Source organism: Columba livia, chromosome 4, assembly GCF_036013475.1.
Source record: "Columba livia isolate bColLiv1 breed racing homer chromosome 4, bColLiv1.pat.W.v2, whole genome shotgun sequence".
Taxonomy (NCBI): domain Eukaryota; kingdom Metazoa; phylum Chordata; class Aves; order Columbiformes; family Columbidae; genus Columba; species Columba livia.
The window spans coordinates 14,403,217-14,430,415 of NC_088605.1; the positions used below are offsets into that span (position 1 = coordinate 14,403,217).

At 39.1% G+C, this 27,199-nt stretch overlaps 1 protein-coding gene across 10 annotated transcripts in view; it reads right to left on the reverse strand.

Annotated features, from left to right (window-relative positions):
• Nucleotides 1–236: 236 nt before the first annotated feature.
• The window catches only part of SLC2A9 (solute carrier family 2 member 9), a 123,253-nt gene continuing 96,290 nt past the window's right edge, over nt 237–27,199 (reverse strand). For 9 of the 10 annotated variants that reach the window (XM_065060529.1, XM_065060535.1, XM_065060528.1 and 6 more), the window contains 2 exons: nt 22,708–22,835; nt 237–3,594 (listed from right to left, as the gene is read on the reverse strand). In XM_065060529.1, the coding sequence (XP_064916601.1) occupies nt 3,337–3,594; nt 22,708–22,835 (386 nt within the window). In that variant the 3' untranslated portion in view covers nt 237–3,336. The remainder of the gene's footprint in view (nt 3,595–22,707; nt 22,836–27,199) is intronic. The other variant, XM_065060536.1, reaches the window with a different exon arrangement.

Below are 27,199 nucleotides of genomic sequence, written 5' to 3' on the forward strand. Positions count from 1 at the left end.
GATTTGAGAAGCAAAATGTAAACAATGCTCAAAAAAATATAGAGTTTCAGGGATTATTTTTTCCCCATAACTCTCAACCACCCAACTGCAGAGTCTAAAATGACTCAGATCATCCAGACATGGGACTGCACTTGTATTTGCATCTTGTACTGAGACATACGAAACCCCAGGGAATTGTACAATGAAACTTGCGCAGATATAGAGATTCAGATTTACCCAGAACAAAACCTACATAATTTTAGTTTAATTCCAAAGGTTTATTTTGCCACTGTGCACAGACATAATTTATCACACACACACAACCCACTTGCAGTACTCGTACAAACACTGTCTAGCACTATCTCATCCCCATGTCACAGACAGGTGAAGAGAATGTGGTACCACACAATACTCACTGACAAACACATGGGCTGCAGACAATTTGATACATTCAACATGAAAAAAACCACAAATGATAAACTGCTGATATTTTCACTTTTGTCCTCTCATTGCTGGAGAAGCTATAGCAGCATAACAATGGAAAAAAAAATACAGAACAACATCAAGAATAATGCAAAACTCTCATTAGGGTCAGAGATGAGAAAGCCAATGCAGTACTGGCACACGTGAAGTTTCCTCAAAAACTTCCACGACCCAAAGCAGAGGAGGCTGCAGCCACCTTCCCTGGCCAGCGAGCAGAGCACCTGCACACACACACATCTGGAGACTGGAACTGCCTTTCACCCGAACCATGAGCTGCAGCAAACTGCTGGTGGGACGTGCAGCCCCTGTCCCCTGGTGTACCTGCTCTGCAGCAGCACTTCGCAGCCGCACTGAGAGCGCGTATGTGGAGTGTGCCCGGCTCAGGTAGGGCACGGATGGGCAAAGGGGACAGTGGAAGAGAACATCACAACCCCCTGCTGTTAAATCTGTACAAGCCCCTGAGCTGTGACAGGAAACTCCATTGAACCATCTCTTTACCAACACGTGCAGAGCTGGGCTCCAAGTGCAACTGCAAGTAACTAAGATGATTTTTATCTTGTTGCACAATACAACTGCCGTGTATGCCCAACATGATGTTTTATTGAAGTTACCCAATGGCAACATTATCAACTTGTAATGCCTGTAATGTACATTAATGAACAGCACTAAGTGCTAAATAATAATAATAGTAATAATAATAATAACGGATTACAATCTTGCCACCTTGACTCAAATCGGATCATACCGTACCATGTTAGTAGCCCTAACTGCAAAGTAAAGTAATTCTCGAGGGAGTCTGAACTTGCCAGTCCTGGCCTGCAGGCAGAATAGGAAGAATTTATTCCTGAAATTGCCTGGAGGGGTGCCATTCAAGATAATTTTTTACATAGCCATTCACTTAGCAAGCCTAATGGAACACATGGAATAGGCAACTAAAGCCACTGAAAGATGACATGTTCATTTGCTATATTTATAATTTTATAAGCGGTTATTAGAAAACATTTTTCGGTTTGCTCTGTAGTATTTGATTGACTTCTATATACAATTATTAGTTGGTATAATCCTGATTCACTCTACGTTAGCACCAATATTGTAAATCTGATTGTGCATTCTTAATTTTCTTGTTCGAATTTATTTTCATTTCCTTACTTGCTGCTGTACCTCTATCCCAGTAAAATAGCATAAATTCTGGCATAAAGGCTCAGATTAAGATTTATTCTATTATCCAGTAGTGAAATTGCCCTGTTAAGTCAGCTTAAAATGTGTGCAGTAAATAGGCCACATATAAATAAATCACAGTATAAAACCATATAAATCATTTAGTAGTACTATTTGAACATTAGGATTTCTGACTTTAATCTACAGTGTAAAACAAAACAATAAATATAGCTTGTCACTTGGGGGAAGCTGGAAAAAAACCCCAAGTATTGGAAAGCAATTTTCCATTGTGTATATAGATATACATATTCATATATATGTCTATATTTGGAATATATATATATATATTTTTTTTTTTCCAAAATAGCCCCAAATTTTTGAAACTCTGGATTAGTAAATATAACTTGTGGAAGCAGCTGACTCTACCTAAATGCTTCACTTGCTTCTTGTGCCTTCCTCCTAACTGAGAGTAGCTCTAAGACTCAAGTGACTTTTCAAGTAAAACAGCTGACAATTGAATTTAAAAGTGCTCATTAGCCCTCCAGCATCCAGGTAATTAGAAGAGTCAAGACGACCTACTATCAAAATTACAAACTAGAAAGATGATATTTTAAAAAAAATCCCAAATGGAAGGGAATGGATCATCTAACCCCCGACAGCCTGCTGAGTCTTGCCATCACAAAAATAAGTGGACTCTGAAGACAGTTCTACAAAGCATCAAATAGCTTAGAAACTTACTAATGTGACCTAGGTCTGGAGCTTCAGAATCTAATGCCCAAATGAAAATTAGTGTTTAAATAAGAAGTAGGCACCCAAATTCCTTTGGAGAGAGCCGAGCATTAAGAAATGGCATTTACTGGCTCTCAAGGAAATTTTGACACCTAAGACTTGTTTTCAAAGGAGCTTGAAAAGAAAAAAACAAAACACCAAAACCAAGAAAACCCCCTCCAAAATCCCAACCCTTGGGAAATTTGGTGCTTGATTATTTTTTTTAATGCTACATCCTGCACATACCATCAGAATTCTTTCACTTCACCACGATGTTTAGTTTCCTCTTCATATTAAAGCTTCTATAGCCATTTTTTTAAAAAGATAAAATTAAACAAAAAATTTATATCCACAAAAATGCACTGCCTGCAAATGCAGAAACTAGAGGCAACTCTATTACTAGTTGGTCAGGATTTGCAAGAGAGACGGGGAAACCCATCAGGACCCAGAGCTCCCCATTTGTGGGAAGGTGGGAGATGTTCAGACAAAGCAACTGAAAGTCAAAATAGCAGGAAAATGAATGGGAGGCCAGGGGAGTGTGACAGGTCTCCTTTCAAGTCCTCAATTCTCACATGCAACTGGAATGACACATTGGGAAATGTGGAGAGCCATGAGCCGGTATAATTTCAGGTTCACCTACATCAGTTCTTAGTAGACCAGGATCTCTTCCTTTTCCCTGCCACCACCTCTTCTTCTTCTTCCTCTTCCTCACACCTATTTCACAGGTGCTGAAGAAAATTCTGGCTCTTACTAATTTAATCAGCTGCCGCTACTCATTTCCTCAACCATCACCCCAGCTGCTAACAAATTCACCTGTACTCACTTAAAACATATTTAAGGGGGAGGCAGTTCATGCTGTCACATAAAAAATACAACTTGCGCATTACTATAAACATACCAAATGAAAAGAGCATGTGTTTCCCCGCCCCTCAGAAGAGCATCCTGCGTTTACACAATCCCTTTTTTGGTTTCCCCGTTGTCCACTGAAGAAGTGAAGTTTGATTCTTGTTCTGCACTCGACTTCCTCTCCCCTGGGTAGTGGTTCATTTCTTGCATATCTAAAGATACTTTATTCCTTTTGGCAAATGCCTGGCTGATCTCGTTAAATGTCTTATTTTTTGTTTCAGGCAGGACAAAAAACAGGTAGGTAGCTCCTGCAAAGCAGATGGCAGCAAACACTAGGAAGCAGTAGGTCTGTAAACCACCCTGCGAACAGAAAACAAGGGAGGAGGTCATTATAAAAGGGACAAAAGTCAGAAGGAAAGCAACATCAGGAATGATTTGAAAGAAAAAATGGTTTGAAAGAAATGGAACATTTTTTAACTAAGTACAGTAAAGTACACATTGCTTAGAAGTTCATAAAAATGCATGGATCTTTAGTTCTTTCAGCACTGCCTGTGGTCCTCCGATGGAAGAGCAGGTTACTGGCTGAGACGCGCAGATCTGCAATCCGGGCGATGCTGGGAGACACCAGGCTGAGTCCAGGCACCGCGGGTGTGAGGAGCAGGCGGCTCCTGCTACGTTTCTGGAGATGAGGCAGGTGTTTCTCTGGGTCGTTCTGCACACTGCCTCCTAACTTCTAGGTACAAAACATGAGGCACACTTTTGCAGTGCTGTGCATCTGTACACAACACATGGGAAACCTGCCATAGCCAGGGGGATCTGCATCATGGGAGATGCAAGCCTTGAGATTTGCAAAGTAAACAAGGAAAAAAAAACCCAAATGGCAGACATATCATTTCTAAGGTTATGGGAGCTTTCAGCAGGAAAAGAATCCATAAAGTACACTGCTTACATGCTAGAGGCTAGTGTTGACTGAAAATGAAGTACAGGCCACAGTTGAATGTTTTGGATTTTGCTTTGCTGCAAAAATATAGACACTAATTGAAGCTAAATTAACCCAAAAGTGGCATCTCCAGCTTCAAAAATAAGGCAATGTTGCTGTGGTGCCTTGTGTGAGGTCATGAGCAGCAAATATGAGGAGAACCAGACCTCTTGCACATCACCCCAGGTGTTGCTATATACAGAGGTTACCCCAGGGAAAAAAATCACTCAGGACAAAAGCAGCAGATGTGGCTTCCTGTATATATATATTACAATTGCCATTAAATTTATGTATCTGAAACAATTAAGACAGGACTAGACAATGGTGTAACCATGACTTTCCACATTTTTCTAAGACCCTCCCATCGTTGTTAGTTAGAACAGTCTGACACTGCAGGCTGCTAAGCTCCCTTCTTTGGGGTCGCAGGGTGTACACAATTCCTAGGATTATTTTTGTTTCACTTGCTCAGGATACATCATGTATGTCACAAAAGAAGAACATAAACTCATGCGTGGAACAAGAAAAAAAAAAAAAAAGGAAAAAACCCTCTTTTTTTTTCTGCAGCTGTTTTTTAATACCATGTCTGGTTGCCAGCCTGCCTAGTCACAATGTTTTCTGTGGATAACTCATTACCTAGTTCAGCCCTTCAACTCCTGTCTGTAACAGGAAAAGCCAGAAAGTGCATCCTCTGAAATACTGACCATGGACTCTTGAGATCACCAGTTCATTTTTTTTTTCTTTAATAAATCCCAGAAACATGAACTCCTGAGCAACCTGACAATCACAACCAAAAAGCACAAGTGATGAGGGGGAAAAATATTCCGGCAGGGAAACAGATATGACTTTCAAGCTTAAACAGAGGCAGAAGCAAATGGATTTAGTAGAAGGGAAAAATAACTTCACGGTACTTCATAAATCATCCTGTCATGTTAAGAATTCAAATTTTCAATCTGGATCTTCTACGTTTGAAATTTTTTCAGCTGAATGGTAAAGCTCCAATCTGGAAAAATTTTTTCCCCTTTTCAAAATCTTCATTTAACTAAATCTTCTCTGTGATGAAAATAAACCATTAATGCCTAGTAGGAATAAGCCTGGCAATCAAATGCCTCAAGTTACCTGTGTCTCATGTGGTGCGGCCACAAGTTTGTCCCACCTTTCTCATTCCTGCTTATTTCTTTGTTGTCCATGACCTAAATTAGTGTTTACTATCTTCTTTGATTGTCTCCTTAAACCTTGTGTCATTAAACTGAACACTCTCATGAGTGCATATTTTATTTGCAATTATTTTACTTAATATATTTACATTTCTTGGTAATAAACTTGCTCTCCTTAATTTCTGCAGATCCCTTTAGAGGTGGCCCCCAAGGAACTCCAACTGAAGTTCCACAGAGAATAAGCTAAAAATTAAATTTTGTTATAAATCTTACAAATGAGGTCTGTGGGAAGAGATCAAGACTTCGCATTCCTTGTGTTCAGCAGGATTGGCACAACAGGGCCCTAATTCCCCTACAGCAATGCTGCAGGGCGATCACAAAATGCCCTTTCCTCAGCAGCTACTCTCCAGTCATAACATTTCTTTAAAGCTGGTTATTATTTTACACACACAGGAAAAACAAACACTCATATCCATAAGTTTTTGTAACTCATTCAGAGTCCAACTCATATCACCCAAACCTGGTTTTGGCATCATGTGTGAATTGATTTACTTGCTACAAGCATGAAACCTTCTACCTCCACCACACATGGATAAAAGATTTAGGACAGTAGTACGGGATAAAGCAGAAGGAAAATGTTAAATCCCAAATCCTAACTCAACAGAAACCTTTAGTGGGACACGGGTGAGATACAGTCCAGCATAGATTTTAAATTCATTTTTATCATTTTCTGATGTATTCTGAACTGCCTGGTGACAGAGGGAAGATGTGAGGGGTGGAACAATTAATAGATTGACCACAGCATATCTGATCAAGGGATTCAGAAGGTAGGATAACATGCTGGGAAAAGGGTAAATGCTGACTTACAGAATGATGACTACTACAGAAAAGGGATTGACAAACAGATCTGACAGGAAAATGGATCTGTTTCTTCGTTCCATGAAATTATTATACTTTCTTTCATTTATACTATACTATATTATATATTATTTATATTATGCCCATGAATCCTGTTATCACTCATTTACTCCATGACATCTTCAAATCCATAGTCTCTCTGTTGTTTTTCCAACTTGCTAGAGGCAAGACATCTATAGAGACTGTGCAGTTGCCACTCTAGAACTAAAATTACCAAAGTTTTGCTTATCTTGGGCTGTGGTGGGAGTAAAAAACTGAGGAGGAACTTAAAGTCTTTGGTGGCAAAACATAGAAAATATGCAACTCTGTGTATTTAGTCCAATGGACATGGTCTCAAGATCTTTTACTTACATGTGCATCCTCAATGATATAAGAATAATGACAACATACATGATAAAAATTGAAAAGGTAAATATTTTTCTATACTTTGTGACATTATTTCACTAAATACATGGGATAGAAGCCTCAGCGTTCAAAAACTGAATACTTGTACCCACCTGAAGAGTAGTTTGACTCAATAAAAAATACCATATCCAAACAGCTGGAGGAGAGAGTTAAAAGAGGAGAGGAAAGGCGAGGGAAGAAGAAAAAGTGAGCCAATTCTGTATTGAAATTCTAACTAAATACAGAATAAATGCAAGGAAAGTATGCAGTTTCTGTTACTTCTCATCTTTCCCACGTAAGAACAGGTTACTTCCTCACACTCAGCTCATAGCAGCAGCAGCAACTCTAGTCATGCAGGTGGCACCAACCCAGCCCCATCCATATACTCCTGCTATATCCATATCCCCCTGCCACATCCATACTGCCCTGCCACATCCATACTCCTGCTCCACATCCATACCGCCCTGCCACATCCACTCAGGCAAGTCTCTTCAGATCATCTCCATGTATTCTTTGGGTTCAGAACAAGCTGCCACCTTCACCAAGGTGCTTCTTCTTCTCTAACACTAGACGGGCTTGCCAGAGCTAGGAACGCTTTTCTTCAGCAATACTCGAAGCTAGGCTTTTACATACAAGGTTAGAAACCAAAAGGTTAGAATGAAGACAGAACAAAGCACTTCCCCTCACTTTTCTTCTGTGCGCTCTCCTGCCTGCACATCCAAGTTTCAAAGTTGCCCAAAGTTTCAGGTGGTTTCCTCTGTCTCTTAATAGGCTCATAAATATTAATTCAGAGTCTAGGTCAGATACACACTGTGATGCAATCTCCCAAGGAAAGCACCTTGGATATTGTGTCCAGCTGGGCCCCTCAGTTCCAGAAGGACAGGGAACTGCTGGAGAGAGTCCAGTGCAGGGCAACAAAGATGATCAAGGGAGTGGAGCATCTCCCTTATGAGGAAAGGCTGAGGGAGCTGGGGCTCTTTAGTTTGGAGGAGACTGAGGGGTGACCTTATTAATGTTTACAAATATATAAAGGGTGAGTGTCATGAGGATGGAGCCAGGCTCTTCTCGGTGACAACCAAGGGTAGGACAAAGGGTAATGGGTCCAAACTGGAACACAGGAGGTTCCATTTAAACTTGAGAAGAAACTTCTTCTCAGTGAGGGTGACAGACACTGAACAGGCTGCCCAGGGGGGTTGTGGAGTCTCCTGCTCTGGAGACATTCAAAACCCGCCTGGACACCTTCCTGTGTAACCTCATCTGGGTGTTCCTGCTCCAGCAGGGGGATTGGACTGGATGATCTTTCGAGGTCCCTTCCAATCCCTGACATTCCGTGATTCTGTGATACCTAGAACCTATTCCTAGTTAGTCAGCAGGCTAATAAAGCCTCTCCAAAGCAGGATTCACACTGGACTTTTCAAGGCTAGTAAGGGCTATTGCTGTACAAGACATTTAGAAGTATAAACTTTTGAACTCATCACCTTCTGTTTTCATACCAGCTTTCTAAGGAGGCTATTTAAAACACAGCATTTCTGAAAATGTCCTGACAACTGATTCTTGAATTACTCATTTTTATGTTATCTTCATTTTTCTGCAGCTGATCAAGGCTCTTTATTTGTTAAAGGAAAAAGAGAACCAGGAAATTAATCACCTAAGCCACACACACAGTTATCACAAAAAATAAAAAATCAAAGTTGAAGGATTCAGGCAGTTCCCCCAAATCAGATCCCAGGTGTGGCAAGCAATCAAACCTGACTTTGATGATGAGATGTAGCTGCATAAGTGAGGTGTATGAATAACTATGTGCAGCCCAGACCTATTTTCTTCAGCATAGAGGCTAACAAACACATTCCCAGCTTGTGTAGGGCTGCTATATTCATAAGAATGTACAAGCATTTCCTCCATCTACCTTTAAATAAGATGTTAAAGAATATTTAATTTTTACCATTATGAACAGACTTAAATTTCTCAGAATTAATGAGCAAAATAGCTCATTTTTACCAGGCTGAAAGATAAACTGAAACAAATAAAAACCCTGGAACTGAAATGATCAGATCTCTGGGTTTGACTAATAAAAAAATTAACAATTTGCCACTTCCAAAGTCTGCTAGCTCAGAACAGTCTTCCTGCTAATAGCTTACATGCTGTGAACACTGAAGTCTGGAAAAATATAAAAGCACTTGAGTAAAACATCATCATGTGCTATTTATTGATGGCTGCTTACTGACTTAACTCATTCTGTAGCAAGGTTAAATTCTAAGCAGAACTGTGATACTGAAAACAGGAAAATAGACATTCTAGGGTAGATACAGCAAAAATAAATGAGCAAATGAACAAATTCTGAAACTGATTTAACAAGCTTAACAAATTAGTATTTTTTAAAAAGAACTTTTATCTCTTCCCAGAAAATGATGAAATGTGACTGTGAATTCTCAACTTGCAATGTCACAGCCCCTTCGGCACTGGCAATGGGGTGCTTGGATTTGGAAGCTGCCATAAAGATTAGAGTTGTGAGATGGAGGTCAAACTGGATTTTGAAGTGACGAGGTCAAATGATAATGGTTAGATGTCTTACTAAAAGGATTTTAATAAGTTTTTCATGTAGACATTTGACTTTATTTACTTTGCTTCAAATTAATATAACCCACTGAAACAAATGGATGAAAGAGTTTGTGTCCTTTACCCCTTGTCCTTCAATTTCAGACATAATTTAAGGTTCTACTGAATGTGCAGGACAATGAAGAAGGACAGAGCACTAAAATACAATGTATGAAACATATTTCTTAAGTAAAAAAGAGAGATATTTTCAGACATGAACAGCAATTTCAACCTCAACCCTCACACATTCACTACCTCCTCATAAAAAAAGTTAACAGATCCTTGTATTCCATACTTGAAGTGGGTTGCTTCTAACTGAGAGCATTTTTTTCGTATCTAACCTTCTGATAGCCTACATTTCATTTTCTCATCTTCAAGGGGAACTTCAACCATTTCCCTTAATATAGGTGCATTGTGGTTACCTTAAGTATCGGATGTGTTTGCAACAGCTTAAAATAGCTTGGCTGAGGGAATCTATGTATAGGCTTCTGTGCACACCTCTGCTATTGAAATTTTTGTACTGCATAATAGAAAAAAGCCAAGGGGCATTATTACACTGTAAGGAAAAACGAAAGACAATCTTGTTCAGTAAATGAATCCTGATGCATGAGACGGAAAATCTTGAGTGTAAAAATAAGGAAGGAACAGGGCAGAAATGCAGCAGAACCTCCAGTAACAAGTATAATGGCTCAAACACATTACTTCACAGGCAGAAATAATTAGTTTCTGAACGAGAGAAAATAAACACACATCTAGGTCTTGCATCGTACTAGTAAGCAACCTGAACTAAGACTACAGGCCTTGTAGCACCTGTATCCCATGTGATACAGAGCTCCATCCGGATCACAGATCCAAGCACGTTCTTTTTCAAGACATTTTACTCTAAAAATAAAAGAAAACCAAAGTTTACCCAATTTCTAGCTAATAACAATTCGTACTTTACTTCTTTCAGATGCCTTCTACCCTAATGTAAGTAAAACACTTATATGAAGAAGACACGTGAAAATTCAAAGAGTACCGTCTTTGAGTTCCTCACTTCAAAAGCCAGCTACTAAAAACACTCACTATTTGGGGGACACAATGTCCACCCAACTATTTGTTCTCCTTTCCTGTCATCTCAGCATTTGCCTCTGCCTCTCAGCATCAGTGAGAATTAGACCTTCACCCACCAGCTCAGAAACTGGGCATGAGCTACGATGGGCTGCAATGAGCTGAACATCCACAGCTGTGTCCTCATTTTATTGCCCTTATGCAGAAAGGTTAGGCAAACATCAACACTCAACACCAAGGTTCTATTCACTGAAAAGGTGTTTCCCAGCCACAATTACAGAGGATGTAGGGAGCTCTTCATAATAAATATTTAGAAGTGATCTTTTATCATACATTTTCTATTTACGATATAATCTCCTTCACAACCTGCTTTGTTCATGCTCTTACACTGTTAATGGTTTTAATTTTCTGAGAACAAAGATATTAAATGTATTTTTTAGTTATTAAAGGTTTTCCTAATGTCTGCTATGGCTCATAATACACTCTCACACCGTTGGCTGAACCTTCCTGTGAAAACACACACTGTTATGGGAGAGACATTGACAGGGTGCGACAGCACAGCCCCAAAACCTTCCATCAATTTCTCAGGTATTATTGAAGCCTGCCCCAAATCTAATGACTTGTTCATTGATCGTGAAAAGCACATAATTTTCCATTGCCAGAGGTCATTTCTGTGAGTCACCAGGTTCCCCAGCCTGAAGAGCCAGGTACCTATGTGGTACCTATCAATAACGTACGTTTTTTACACAAGTCCTCACTAAGGTCTGAGTGTTCATTTCTGGAACTTATAGCACAATATACATACCTGCTTTATCAACATGCTCCAATTGCATTTGTAACAATGAAAAAGAAATAGATGATGGAGGAATAGATTTAAGTATTAAGACTTCGTAAAAATCAATCCTCTTTTTTTTTTTTTTTTTTACAACTGGACAAAACATTCAGACTGCACAGGGACATTTATTAGCCCTTGCAAAAATGAGATATTCCATGTTATTGCTCTGCCAGAGAGCTGCAAAACATCTTGCAGTTTATTAATATCTTTGCCTCAGTCTTGCTGCAAAAATGCTGTGAGAAAATGATGTCTTTGTATCCCATTTTGGGATAAGAAAAGTTTTTCCTGTGGCAGAAGTAAAAGATGGGAAATATCCCTGCAGCCCTCAGAGACTGTATGTAGGACTGGCAAGATGAAAAAGAGGTTCCTCTCATTTCTAAATGAACCTCATTTAAGTCCTTTCTTTTTCCTAGCAAACCATAGCAGCAAGTCAGTCCTCTGTCATTTCGATAGGGAGCTACATCATTTTGTAGTACAGTCATGCGGAGAGATCTGAAGACCTCCATCAATCATTTCCCCAACACTTCTAATGATTTCAAAACTTTCTCTTTCCCATGGTGCCAAAGGTAAAAGTCAAACCCCAGCCGGGAATAAACTGAGCTTTCCACTTAGTGGACCTGTAATCATAACTGGGTATTCTTTGCGATCCCTGGTTATTGGAAACATTTGTATTAGGAGGAGAGCCCAAACATGACTTGTTCTGGAAAATTACTGCTGGGATAGAGAGGAAACCAGAGGAGCAGTAAAGATGCAGCTGGTCTCTGAAGAAGGAGGGCTCTGGGCAGTCAGTTTTGGTTGCTGAGATGGAGCAGCCAGGCAGAGGTCTCCCCTGCAAAAGCACCCTCACCAGACTGAAGGCCAGTTGGATGAGGGTGGCACAGGAGGTAGCAGAGAAGGGTACAAACCAGAAGCAGACACAAGATCAGCTGCCATCACCATAACCCAGGGAGAGGCGGGATGCATGAGGGGCAATGCAGAAGATGTTCACAGAACCAGGGATGAATCCTTGAGAATATTCATGACAGGAAAAAAATTACTAACTTCCTTATGTCCTTCCTGGGTTATATCTGCTTCCAGTTCGCTACTGGGAAAGTGCATTATTCTACAATGTAGTTTAGTATATCCATGCCAAGATTCCAATTTCAATAAAATGCAGAGTAATTCAAGCATTTATTTAATATGCACTGAATATATACTGTGATTTTGACACCAAAAAAATACTCTGCAATCTTCTAGAAAAAGAAATTATTGTGACAGAAAACTTCTGGAGAAATCTGCTACATTGTCCTGCAGTATAATACTAATTTACTACATAGTCTGTAAGTGCCTCGTAACAACCTAGGGAAATAAAGGGAAACATGAAATAAGAATGCATCAGCATGTAATGAAAATAATGCCACAAAATTAATTGCTAGTTATTAATGCTTAGTAATATTTTGTATTTAGAGAATGCATTACAAAAAATAAACAGTACATTTTTTCTAGATAACACCTAATTTAAGGTCCTGCTACACCATCAGATTACAGAAGCCTGTCCCTGCAGACTTGCTGTTACTGAAGAGTAACAGCTTAACACATGCCTATTCTATTGCACCAAAGCTTTTCAAGCCTTTTAGATTGTGCTTTTCTTCTCCTCTAAGTTTGTCGTCCCCTCTGCTTGTTTCAGCCTGTTGCACCTATTTCCACATATACATACACACTAATTTCTGATTTAGCAAGTTTCCCTGTTCTCCACACTCCAGCATACCAATTTCTACCAGCTATCACTCACTCTCTATAACAGAGTTTTGAACAGCAAGCTCCAGCAAAGTCAGGCAAAGCCTCAGATTTTGTTTCCAGCAACATAAAACAGAAAATCATGGGAGGTGATGCCAAACAATATCGGCAAGTAACAATTTTGAGTCTGGCTAAATTAACAAGGGTGTGCCTGTACTTTATATGTTATTTAGCCATCCATTATCCTTCTGTTTAAGAAGTTCTTCATTTAATCAAGGACTGGAATAAATGGCCTGTGGGATAATGAACTCCTTATGGTTTGTGAGCGACTTCCAGAAACTCCACTGCTTGAAATACATCCACATGAACTCTTCAGCCAACAATTAAAAACATATCAACCCCCCCAGTCTGTTCTGTTCAACAGAAGATGAAATAAATAAAACTTGCAAGAAATAAAGTATCTGGTGGCTGAAGGGTGAAGTTAAATTCCAAGATACAATTTAGAATTAATCACTGAATACCCTACTGAGAAGTATGAAATACACCGGAAACTTTCAGTGGTAACTGAGAACTGTACATTGAGACACGTTCTAGTGCAATTAGAAAACACTAATGCAGAATTAAGTTATATTTGATGGCTTGTACCTTAAACTAGACAAAAATACATAGGTTCTTCTAGTCTTTTTTTTTTTTGGTAATGAGTCACTACCGCCAAAGGGAAAATGATCTGCTTCCTCTTATTATCCATAAAAGAAAGAATATATGAAATAGTAATAAGCTTACAGAAGGATGACTAATATAACCTTGAAGGCCTTCAGGTTACAGATTCCTCAAATTTCCATGGATGCTTGATTCTTGCCCAAGTTGTTCTGGAATTCACAAGGTTTTCTCTGATGTGTCAGAGAAGTTTAACACTTTCTGATCCTTTTGAACAGAAGAAAACAAATGATCTTTTCTCCCTCCCCAGTTGTTCAGTTAGCCTTTCTTTCCTCTAATCTTTTCACCAGATGGAGCATTTTTAGGTTTGCCTTCTTTCACACCAAGTTCATTGCAATTTTTGACATTTCTTCTTAATTTTTCTGCATTTGCCAATAATATTTAGCCCAAATCATCATTGCAGTATTCCTATTAAGCCATCATCACTTCCAAGGAGAGGAGTAATTGCAGTTGTCTTACAGTTTTTGTTCTGTTTGGATTCTCCTGCCACCGCAGCCTGCAGCAGCCCTTCTTGCAGTGGCACTGATATATCACAGTAACGCCACATGCTGTGTGTACACTTAATGAGACACTCCCTGCTCTGAAGGCTTCAAAATGTCAATAAACTCATAGAAAACCAGAAACACAGATACCAGCCAGTCCATTCCCATTACTAAGGCAGTTTCAGCTCTTGACAAACATCCGTCTGCCTGTCTTCTATAGATCTCCAGTAATGGACAAGCTATGACTTCTCCACACATCATTACACAGTTAGACTATTCTCATGAGTAAAAGGTTTCCTAGTTTCCTTCTTGATGCAGTTATCTGAAAATATAACACACATTCTCTCTGCTTCATCACCCTCATTGCTGGTGAAATCACTGAACACGACAGGCCTGGACCCAAGATAAATAGAGAACAGAGAAGGAAGTGCAAGTGGGTCTGGCATGCCTGGGAACTGTCTAAACTAAGTTGGGTACCAAAGCACCTCCCTGACAAACCTGTTGGCTGAAATAACTCCTTTGCGATATTCAGTTAGTGCAGAGGATCTTGTACTGGATCTCATTAAATGCAAACTTCACCGTAGTAATCAACAAAAGCATCAGTTATTTCAAACGGAATTTGATAAAAAGTTTTTATTATGCTTCATAAGGGTTGCAGAAGCCTGAAAAGCAAGGCTCTGCTCATCTGAGAGGCAGCAAAGCCACCTGGGACAAGGACACATGCAGCTGAGGCGCTGGAACCTCTGACTGCTGCCACCATTCAGCCCTGACCAAGCAGGCAGGCTGCTGGACATGGTGCAGAGAGCAAGAAAAGAGCATTCCCTTTTTAAAAAATACATATTGCCATCTCTTAAGGGCTTTACTCTTTCCGTATAACCACAACTAAAAGGAGTATCCCACCACTACTGCCATCACCTGAGTTTTTGAACGTGGTGGTCTACTTACCACTGAACAATTTGTGCTCGATCTTGCAGATTAAGGCATGACCTCAGCATCTGGCACCTCTGCCCTTGTTTACATTAACAGGATTCCTAAGGACATGCTACTGAACCAGTACACACTACTACCTGTGAAGCTGGTTCCAAGTGCCCTATTGGAAGTAAAACACGCTGTTTCCAGTTGAGCAGAGATGCAAATCCAAGTGTCTCACATTTCAAGACCCTCTTCAGAGAAGAGGTTTAGGTGCAAATGCAACCCCATTCTGGTTTGGGATGTGGGTAAGTAGGGAGAGATAAAGCATAACTGCTGGAGATTGTTCAGTGCAAATATAAAAAGGGAACAACAGGCACTAATATTGTTCCTAATGTACCCATATTTATTAATCAAGCAGCTCTGTGCATGAAAATAGCTCTGCATATTTTCCAGACAACACCCTTCCCACTGACAGTGATGAAGATGCTCTTACCTGACTTTGACCTTGAAATATACTTATGTCTACTATGCTAACATTCACACTTTCATAGCGTGGAGTCACTTTCCAGGAAATAATGTTAAGATTGGATATCTGACAGGCTCTACCTGTTGGAGCAACAGTCAGCAAACTTAAAACCACATAATCAATTACCTTGGGAAAAACAGAAGCCACATAACCACATCTTTGATTAGTCTAATTTTAAAAGGTCTCCAAGTGCAAGTCTAGATTAAAAACACATTGCTAGGAAGAAAGCACACAGAACACAAAAAAGAGACCTTCAAAATTCTCCTTTATGCTGCCTACAAACAAGTATGCTTTTGCTGCCTCTGTAAAAAGCTCACTTCTTTTTTTAAATCTCTTCGTGAATTCTAGTCAAAGACTAATTAATGTGTATTAAGCTTCTTAGCAACATGGAGGGTTTATAAAATACCTACAATGTAATTATTGAAAAGAATGCTTCAGTCTAACCACACAGATGAATGTGTTACACTTATTAAAATACCTGGAATTACTCACTAAAACTTACACTCTTATCAAAACAACAAAAATTTAAAAATATATATGTTCTTCTTCCCTCTAGAAGTTCCATTGGCTAAAATAAATTATGGAACTAAGTACTAATTATTCTGCCAGTGCTATCAATTCTAGTCAGTAGATTTAACCTGAAAATCAGACATACTCAGGTTTGTTGTCCAGATCTGTGATTTAGTTATATATCACTGTTCATGACATTAGAACAGAGGCATTTAAAGATGAAACCCCCAGGGATGTGAAGGATCTCCACATAAAGTACATTGTGGTGAAGGTGGGCTTCGTGCCCGCCTATTTGGGGACAGAGCTAGTTTTACCCACAGCATGAAAAGACCTTCACAATGGCTTACTCCTACGGGACAGAACAGTAGCGTCATTAACACCTGTGTTCTTATAAAAAAGAGCACTATTATTTTCCTCAAGAAGAAACTAAAGAAACTGGTTGCTTCACTTTCATTTCTGCAGACCAGGAATTTCACTGATCCGTAAAGAGTAAGGTGAGAAATGTCCCACATACACCTGCAGATCTGTGTATCATGAAAAGCCATTGGGTTACTGCTCAGTTGTACTGAAACGTTAGAGAGCTGGAAGGCAAACTTCTCTCCTTCACTGTCACAAATCTTTTACACTCTATCTCACATGTGCACAAAGTTCACAAAATTCACATGATACAGGAACTGAAAATGGTCCTATTTTGAGTTTGTCTTTCTTCTAAAGACAAAAATCTGTATCTCCCTTTTCTCTCAAGATAAACAGATACCCTCTGTCCCACAGACTCTTTCTGATTCTACAAATACAGTTTCACAAAGGGAGAATAGGCACATCGAGAAAGCATCAATTTATTAAGACAGGATGAAACATTTGTCATAATTTACCCTAAAAATACACTGAGGAGCAGCAGGAACTCTCAATGTCTATTCCAGAATTTTTAGTGGGTTTTATTTCAACTCAGGGCTGATAGTGAATAATATTCAATTCTTAAAACTGAGATTAAAATTATTCTCAGAAATGGCAAAACTCTGGCTGCATTTTAGCTACCATCAGTTTTGATTCCTGAGTCCTCTGAATTTATAAGCTAGTTAACATAGAAGTACCAAATCTTGGTCATTTTAAGACACAACTGGACAAGGTCCTACCAAACTTGGTCTGATTTCAAAGCTGATTTTCTCTGAGAAGGAGCCTGGACCAGAGACCCCCTGGTGTCCCTTCCAGCTGGAATGATTCTATAATTACAGCCACAATTGCTTCCACTCCAAAAAACTTTGTTGGTTTGTTATGTCTGCTCATTTGAGACATAAAATATCATCCCCATTCCCAAGGGATAATATGAATAAATGATGGACTTATTTGTTGTGGATAACCAGAGAAGCTCATTTTCAATACGCTTTCTGCACACAAAAAAAAATAAAGCCAAGTACTCACAGGTTTCCATACTGAGCATAAACTCTTAAAGTATGATTAAATAGTTGCAGTCTGTTTTATGACACTCAATTTGCTCCAGGTGTTACAACTAGCCTAGAATTTACTCAGAAATAAACTATAAAGAGAATCTGTGTCTTATATTCTCGTAAGCTAAACCACTAGGAAACAGAAGCTATACCATGAACACATGAAGGAGATGACTAATCCTCTGTGCTCGCCATGTGACATTCACACATTGAGATACTCTGTTGATATCATAAAGCAACCAGAAGCCCATTTCCATCCATGAGTAAATGAGTAAATGAATTTTCATAATAGGGACAACGCCTAGGACTCTTGGTCAAGAAGACAGACAACTAATTGTCTATGATGGAGCTTCAAACCAAATTCATGCTCCCACTGCGGAGCTCAACTGTGACACGGCTGATGGGCCACATGAGGATTAAATGCTGGGGTGATCTGTACACAAGATGTCCATGATGGAAGTGCTTATTTTGGATCTCTTAACGATTTGGAGGTATCAGGAGAACTGCTAGCAATGGAACATTTAGTTTAATCTCCTTTTCATTTTCTAAAACCATTCCATATATTCAAGAGTTATATTTTCAAAGACTGATTTGTTATGAGCACATCAAAAATGCAATATAGGGCTGAAGCAAGAATCGATATTATTTATTAGGATTGCGAGACAAGCCCTGCTGCTGCCCTGGATTATCTATAGCAACTGAGTTATCAAAAAGAGCAAACAAGGGAGAAAGCTTCGGTGTTTGAGGGGGTTTAGCTGAGCCAGGTCTTCACCCAGCCAGCTATTAAATGCTTTCTGTGAGATGCTGACCCCAGAACACTTCTGCTGAAATGCCAGCGATACAGCTGAAAATCAGATAGATTTACTAATTTGGATTAAGAAGTTACAAGAATTTATCTTTAAGAATTTTGGCCACATAGTGTGTTGTCTAGTACAGCAATTTCATTTGTGTGGAAGAACAGATGGCACAACTGCATATCTTTTTTTCTTTTCTTCTTTCTTTTTAAAAAAATCTTAGTCATTTACATATATATTTATATATTTATAAAAAAGGTTTCTAAAACTTTCCTAAAAGTGAAAAAACTAGACATGCCTAAGGAAAAATGGTATTATTTTCACCTCTACATATTGAACCAATGAAAAATATAACAAACAATGGAAAACAGACATTAATTGAATAATCGATACAGGATATTTTAGATTTAGATCTTTCAAAGACATATGAATGCATATCAATGGTTCCGTGAATGCAAGCCACCTTTAAATCAAATGCTGGAATTAAGTGTTTGCATAAGTCCCTAAGAACAAGGACACAACATACTTATTTAGATACGACAATATATTCAATAAGTTTTTCACCAGCTCACACAAATGTTGAACCTTTTTAAACGCCTATTTTGGGTAGCTCACAAAAATTTGAGATTCAGATCCAATTACAACACATTAGAAGCATAAAAGGATAGTATATAAGGTAAAGGCAAAATGAAAAGCATTGAAAGTTGTAATTATTTCAGATAAAGCACTTTAATTCCTTCAAGCTTACACAAGCATTCTTATATAATAACTTCAAGTATTCTTCCCCAAGTGGCCAAATAACTTTTTAAATACTACAAATATTCACTGGAGCTAATTTTGCAAGAATGAAAATTTGGAGATTTGGCATCTAAATAACTGAGCCTTATGACCCAGTTCTAGCACCTGTATGAGCACCGAAATGCTTTGAAAAGAGGGGTCACCATATCGTTATGAACCATTTCATGCGACTCTGGTCTACTGGCTGACCAAAGCTGTCTTTGCCTCTTCACAGCTCACTCTTCAGGAAAGCCTCATGCCTTTGTTCTGCAGTGACAGCAATGGGAAAGATTCTGCTGAGTGTCTATCAAGGTGACTTGTTTGACATTTCACAAGGTCAAGCTCTATGTTAAACACAAGTCTGAAATGCCTTCAGACCTAAAACCAGATCTTCTACAATTTCTCTGTGTATTCCAAGAACCCATGCAGTAATGCTTCTTCAATTGTTCTATTTTTGCAGTAAAAGATTTTTTAAAATGCACATTTTTGACACCTATCATATACCTCCTAGTAATCACAAAATATCAAATGTACTTGTGGATTCAATATAGTATCAGTTGTCATTTTAACCTCAGTTCTGATCCTTCACACAAACGAATTTCTCAAATACACAATGGAGAGGGCTGGACGAGTAGCTACAGTTTAATTGTTTTTACATTTGTCACAAACTGATTTGTGTACTAGCTTTTCAACCTTGTCCATACATTTTAACGTATGACTCAAGCCAGTGTTTTATTCTATTATATGTATCTACAGATGGTTGAGGGGAGAAAATCTAGGCATTCAAGCTAGTTAATTGGTGACATTTGGAGAACTAACTACGGCTTCATTTTTTGAGTAACTCTAAAGTTAACATATTTGTTTCCTGAACATTTGGGATAATTTTGTAGAAGTGCACCCCAACAATCAAAAAAGTAACTGTTGTTTCTCAAAAAATCAGGTCGGTATTTAAATACACAGAAGGGATTATGTATTTGTTGTGTGAAGGCATATTAAAGATTTTTTTTCCTGTTTTAGACTACAAAAATGAGCTAAGAAGAGGCTATTGCCTTTTGGTAAAGTGACTCACAAGCTGAATGTTGAGAATAAGGTTGACAGAAATAGGAAAGAAATGAAAGTCAGAGAATGAGGAGACACTATCGTTTGATCTTGTGAAAAACCTTTAAAAATCAAAGTCTGAGTAACACTGTTTTCATCCTTAGGTGCAAACTCTAAGCTTTTTTTCTATATTACTTTTTAAAGAAGAGAAAACTGAAAACCTTGCAAGCTGGAAATATGATTTATCTCTGTTTAAACTGGTAATTTTGTAATCACACAATGGGAAATTTTTATGACATAAAATGATAAATTCCCCAAAGCTACAACAAACTTCATATGGATGCATACTAAATCACTCAAAAGGCTTTAGTATGCATAGGAAAAGTTAGAGCATGTAGTTTACCTTTTATTTGAATTTACTGAGGGCCTTTTTTAACCATTCCCACCAGGTGATCTGTCAAGGTGGGATTAGGAGGACACAGAGGGAGAGCCCTGACTTGCATTAATTCAGATGTGACTGACAGCCAGAGCTCACATAACTGCTCGGTTTTATGCAGGAGGCAAAAACTGCAATTTTGGAGAAGTGTGATTATTCCTTAAACATCTCTGGATAGTTTAAAAACATGACAAATTAAAGTATTCTGACTATACGCCCCTAGATGCGAGACCTCTTTCACTGCCACCTGCCTGGCCACCATGGAGAAGGTGACAGGGCCACCAGGACAGGGCATGCCAGGATGGAAGGTGATCCCCAGCACTGCTTAAGTTTCATCAGTCCCTGTCTGCCTGCAGAAACTGCTGATAAACCACACAGAAGCATCCACTTGGCTGGATGAGCTGCCTGCTGGATCACACTGATGCTGATGGCCAAGGTCAGGTTTTCAAAAACATAAGGGAACTGACTAATTCTTTCTCTGCTGTGTTTGGTAGATTTTCTCATGACCTCAGTGAGAAAATAATTATGTCTCCAGCTGCTTTTGAAAATCTGACCTTAAATGTCTAAGATGGCAAGTCTTATTCTGTGCTGTGAAACTGATGAAAAACACTCATTGATTGCAGCAAGCATTAAAACAAGCTCTTAAGACTTACAGTTCTGAGCAGTCTAATTGAAGTCAATGTTAGTAGGAACTCAGCCTTTATACTCATGCTGACTTTTGAAGGTGATCCAGGTAATTAAAACACCTGGAGAACTTCCCTTTTACAAAGAATTTTAAATTAAGTGTCAAACTTAGATCAAGGGTCAGACTTCGTAAGACTTCTAAGTTCTCCCATAAATTCATGCAGATAATTTTAAACAGTACTACTTAGTAAAAGCAGTTTTACTTGTCAAATGAAAATGAATTATAGTCTTACATTGTGAGATAATTTCACAGTATCTGCAAATACTGTTACATAGTATTTGCATACATACATATTATAAAGTATCATATAATTTTCAGTTTTAAGAAGGCACAAACACCAGTAACACCTCCTTGCCTGTTATTCAACTCTCTTACTCAGAGATGATTCAAAGGGTAATCCGAAATCTCTCTCCTAAATGTGCGGACCTGCAAGTAGCCTGCAGGGCTTGCCCCTCTCTGTACCCTTCTCCTGCCCCTATTACCTTCCTCTGTGCATTACAAAAAAAAAAAAAAAATCAACTAGGACTTGTTGTAAGCTTCACTTTTATACTGTTATCTGTGGAGCAGGATGGCTCTTTAAAAGAGTTTGGACATGGTTGGTCAGGGGACTGATCACCTGTCCTTCAGCTCCTGAGACAGAGAATCAGCTCCCTTGTGAGCTCCAGAGCCTGTGGATGGTCACTGGGAAAGGTTCATGGTTGGCGAACTGCTCCCAGTGTAGTTTTGAATGAGAAGCTGCTTGAAGCCTCCTTTTCCAGACAATGACACATCAACAATGATGAAGTGTCCTTAGGAATCAGAGGGGAAAAATATCATTTTATGTTCAACCTCGAATTTTATTTTTTCATTAAAAAAAAAAAAACAGAAAATAAAGTTATCCTGTTAGAATACAAACATCAGTTGTCAGATAGCTCTAGATGACTGGCCTCTGTCCTCCATGCAACTAGTCCAGCCAATGAAATAAAGGAGTTAACTAAAAGTGAAGCTTATGCGAGCCTGGGGAAGCTGGGACAGGAACAAATTCATTCATACAGCAACTAGGCTATGGCAAGAAGGAACCAGCTAATGAAGATAAAAGCCTGACAGAAAAGATTTAAAAATACCGAGAGCTTAAATGGAGAGGAGATTCCTTAATGAGACTAAAAAGGATTCTCAAAGCCTAGGGTAAACCAGAAGATGGGTGGCCTAAAGGATGAAGAAAAAGACAGTGAAAATCACCATCAGTGATCGTGAACTCTTGACATAGCCATCGGACTGCTTTGGTAAAGAACTTCTGTGGCAATCTGTCATAAAGGGTTGCACATGGTTACAAAATTTTTCTTTTGCAGGACAATTTTCTCCACAACATTCAAACGAGGATGTGCAGGTAGCACAACTGAACTGTATCAGAAACATTGTGGCAATTTCATCCACCTCAATAAAAAGACATTTATTATTACCTGAAAATTACTATTCAAACATCATATGCTACACTACACCAGCTGTGTCATAGTATATGAGATATCAAGGCTGCTGAGTACCTGAATGAAAGGGAAGAGCAGTCCGACTGCGAAGTTGGAGAGCCAGTTGACTGTCCCAGCTATCATGAATGCGGCCGGCCTCTGTGACTGCTGGAAAAACTCTCCGGTGAGGACAAATGGAATCCCACCTGAAACAGGGTCCAAGTCAATGGTTTTAGTAAACTTCCTCTGCCAACAGCTGTTTCACTTAGAGAGATGAACACGTTCATGTCAGACTCCCCAGTGACCAGCACTGCTCCACAGTGCTATGCTCAGGTGTACACAGGGGCTGCTGAGCCAGTAAAATGGGATTTGTCAAAATCGCACTTTAGAGAATTGTGACACTTCCTTCTTTCACACCACTGCATCTCCTGTTCTACATTCTTCCCATGATAGCAAGCACTGAATCCACACATCAGCTTCCTGAGTACCGTGTGACAAGCCATTTACTAAACACAAGAATGATTGTTTCTACTAAAATGCTTGTAGACCTTAACAGTTGGAAAGATGGCTCCAAAGAGATTAAACAGGAGTTTTGGATAATTATTATCCACTTAATTTTAGCAATAAATAAGGCAAAACATCTACAAGCATACTGTTCTCTGATGCTTATTTAATACATTTCCTTACTAGATATACTGTTGGCACTTTTGGCACTTCTGGCAAGGTCTATTAATCCCATCAGTCAAGGACTCTGACCTCTGTAATAACAAGTTTAGTTGAATACCACATTTGTCACTCGTGTTTCCTTCTACTTACACAGTGGACTATTTTGTACAGCACTGGCATATTGCTGGCCTGACAATACCCTTGGGGAAGAGCTGTCTAGTAGCTGAAAGTCTCAATTTATGATCTTCAGCTTCTTTCATTCCAATAGGATATTTCAATAGAAGTATTTCTATTTTTATAGAATAGAACATGGATTGCATTTGCTGATGGGCTACATACTTCAGTTAAAGTTGCACATTAGACATGCATCTACTTGCAGAATTATTTCACTATAGCCTGGATAACAGTAAACCTAGTAATACCAGACAGGTTTTCAGTATTGTGGTACTATCAATTTCTATTTCTAGGTCCTCATGTCTTGCCAGTATTATCTGCCTCATCACTTAGCTTTGCAGGTTAGATGCATGTACACACATACTATGTAAGTCCTTTCTCTTTTAAGCATTTTGAGAAGTTACTGTAGACAATCAAAAACACATTAATAGACACACTCCCTCTCAAAAACCTCTATAACAATCCCAACTTCCAAGATATATACACATTAACATTAAAACAAAACAAAACAAAAATTTATCCATCCACTGGATCTTCTCCTTGCATGTTTTTCCTTGATCTACGTGCTTATCTTTTGCACTATCCTTACTGTTGGACAGTTGTGAAAAAATCTCCAAGTCCTTTATAGCAATGCATTGTCATGTAGCACTTAGTACTCAATGGCACTGCACTTAAACACAAGCCCCAGAAGCTGTCCTGTGATCAGTATGAGATAGGAACTTGTAAATGCCTAATGGGACATGCAGATGATACATGGCATCTGATATTCCTTCACTCCAGAGCTTTCAGATACAGAGATGATGAATATATGCAACAGAGAAAGGCAACATGATGCAGCAAAAGGCTACACACATTAGCAGACATCACCCTCTGTCATCAGCTGATGTGGCTTTCTGGGAGAACCTATCTGTAAAGGCTTCAACTGAACTTTCGGTCCCCCAGACTGCCAGTGTAAAATACAGACACTAGAGCACAGAGCAAATACATTTATTTACTCCTACTTTATATATAGGAAACTGAGATAAGGAGACTTCAGGTGATCCAAGCCCTAGTTTAGTGTTAATCTACAACTCATATGTAGCTTCTGAATTCTGTGACTAAAAGAAAAGTGATCTCTCAAAAGGGCACTTTGAACATGTAGAATAAGCAGCTGAACTGGCATAATTTATTGAAATTGAAGCAACATGTGGTCTATCAATCCTTAGTGGATTAGTGGTTATCACACACTTGGGATTTGGGTTCAAATCCTAAAATGGCAGGCAAAACAACAATCACATCTGTTCTGTCAGCGTATGTTTTAGGTCTCAAATGCCATGCAAGGCAGTGGTTTGCTAGGGCACTTGCCACTTGGAGAGAGGAACTGAAAGACTGGAAACACAGAAATCATGTAACATCATCTATTTATTATCATTTATTCTGTCATGCCTTTGCTGTAGGACAATCTACTGAGGTGTTGCTGTTCTTGTCAGTATAATGAAAAATGCTGTTCGAGACCCATTTGGGAAAATACACATTGTACAAAGAAGAAAAAAGCCAGAGGCAAAAAAGGACAAAAAAAAGTACAAAAGGACAGAAATGTATCAGAAAGCATAAATGTTACAGAAATAAAAATGCATCGACACTATCTCAGAAAAAGGTTCCTTGAAATTCAAATGTACTTTCTACATACATATTAATCATCACTAAAACTTATGATTAGTCACACTTGCATAAAACTCTTCAATGTAATTTGAAAATTAATCAATTAATCTAGTGATGGTAAAAATAGCATTTTGCAAGGTCTGGAAAAAAATAAAAGAAATTAGCAGCTGCTCTGAGTTCTTTCAAATGTTCTTTAGATGAATGGGAAAGGTGGCACAGACAGACCTCCAGACTTTCTTGAGGCATAGACAAGCATCTCCATAGCACAACAAAACAGAGAAAGTAATTTCTGTAGAGGCGTGACTTAAGACAAATTATATGGAGGAGCCACGGAGCCTAAAAATCAATTTACATGAAAGGCGAGGTCTAGAAACATGAGAAACTGAACGAAGGTAGGTCACTGCTATATATCACTATGTGACTGCAAGAGCAGAGACACATCTCACTAGGAAGCAGAGCAGGGGATGCAAATGCCTGCCGAGCGCCACACCACTGTGAAGAACACACTCCCCAACTACGTGAAGTCAAAAAGAGATTAGGGCAACCTGAAGGAAAAATGTAAAGCCTTAAGACATCAACAGTGAGGATACCTGAGATCAGCTGAACTGAAAAGTCCAGAACTCTATCCCCAGCCATTTCAAAGTGTCAGAGGGGTGTTCAAGGACTCCTTTTCTCCTGTAATTTAATTTGAGAAAGAAATCTGGGTGCATGAGACTGAAGGAAGCTGTAGCGTGCTTTGACTAGACCAGTTTGGATCCAGGCCGCAGTGTGCCACTACCCAGTCTGTGCATGCAGCCTTGCCCTCTTTACAAAATCCCAGGATTTTCCACTTTACTTTTGCAATAGTTGAGCCATGACAACAATACAGCACCTCACCAGCCATTCCTTACAGAGTCAGTCTCATTGCAAGGTTATCTACATCATCACTGGGCTAGATGGGCCCATACTGGCCTGTGTTGAAATACAGACACTTGGAAAGCACAGCCAGAGGCAATCCAACCAAGCCACTGTAATTTTTGAAACAGTCTTTTTGTCATGGGTTTTGCAACTTCAATATGTATTTGAACGTGGGTGAAATTTCACAAAAAAGCTAACTTATGTTCTTTCTTATGGAGGATGAACCTGGCATTAGCATTTCCCCTGGAAGGCTTTCCACACAGTTTTCAGTGAAACAGCATTATTTTAGCTCTGATAATAAAACCAAAAATATATATTAGGATTTCCTGTAGGAGTTTTTCAGCAAGGTAGCTTTTGAACATGAATTTAAAGAAGTAATGCATTGACCACAATAATTATAGTTATTCATTTCTGATACATCATTCTTTTCAGCATTGCAGTGAAACTAATGGAAGAAACTCTTCACCTATTGTAGTACAGTTAAAGAAAGATTGTTATACCTGTTAGCATGCTACATCTACTGGAAATTACAAATTTCCTATTGCAAGACTTGCATAACAATGAGCTGTTTAAAGAAACTAGATTAAGCTCACCTGAAACAATTAGACATGCAACAATACTTCTACATCTGTGTATTTTATTCATTTCACAGAATCACAGAATGTTAGCGATTGGAAGGGACCTCAAAAGATCATCTAGTCCAATCCCCCTGCTGGAGCAGGAACACCTAGATGAGGTTACACAGGAAGGTGTCCAGGCGGGTTTTGAATGTCTCCAGAGATAGAGACTCTACAACCTCCCTGGGAAGCCTGTTCCAGTGTCTGTCACCCTCACCGTGAAGAAGTTTCTTTTCATATTTAAGTGGAACCTCCTGTGTTCCAGTTTGAACCCACTGCCCCTTGCCCTATCATTGGTTGTCACTGAGAAGAGCCTGGCTCCATCCTCGTGACACTTACCCTTTACATATTTATCAACATTAGTGAGGCCACCCCTCAGTCTCCTCCAAGTTAAAGAGACCCAGCTCCCTCAGCCTTTCCTCATAAGGGACATGCTCCACTCCCTTAATCATCTTTGTTGCCCTGCGCTGGACTCTCTCCAGCAGTTCCCTGTCCTTCTTGAACTGAGGGGCCCAGAACTGGACACAATATTCCAGATGCCTCCCTACATCCTCTGACAACAGCCTTATATTCTT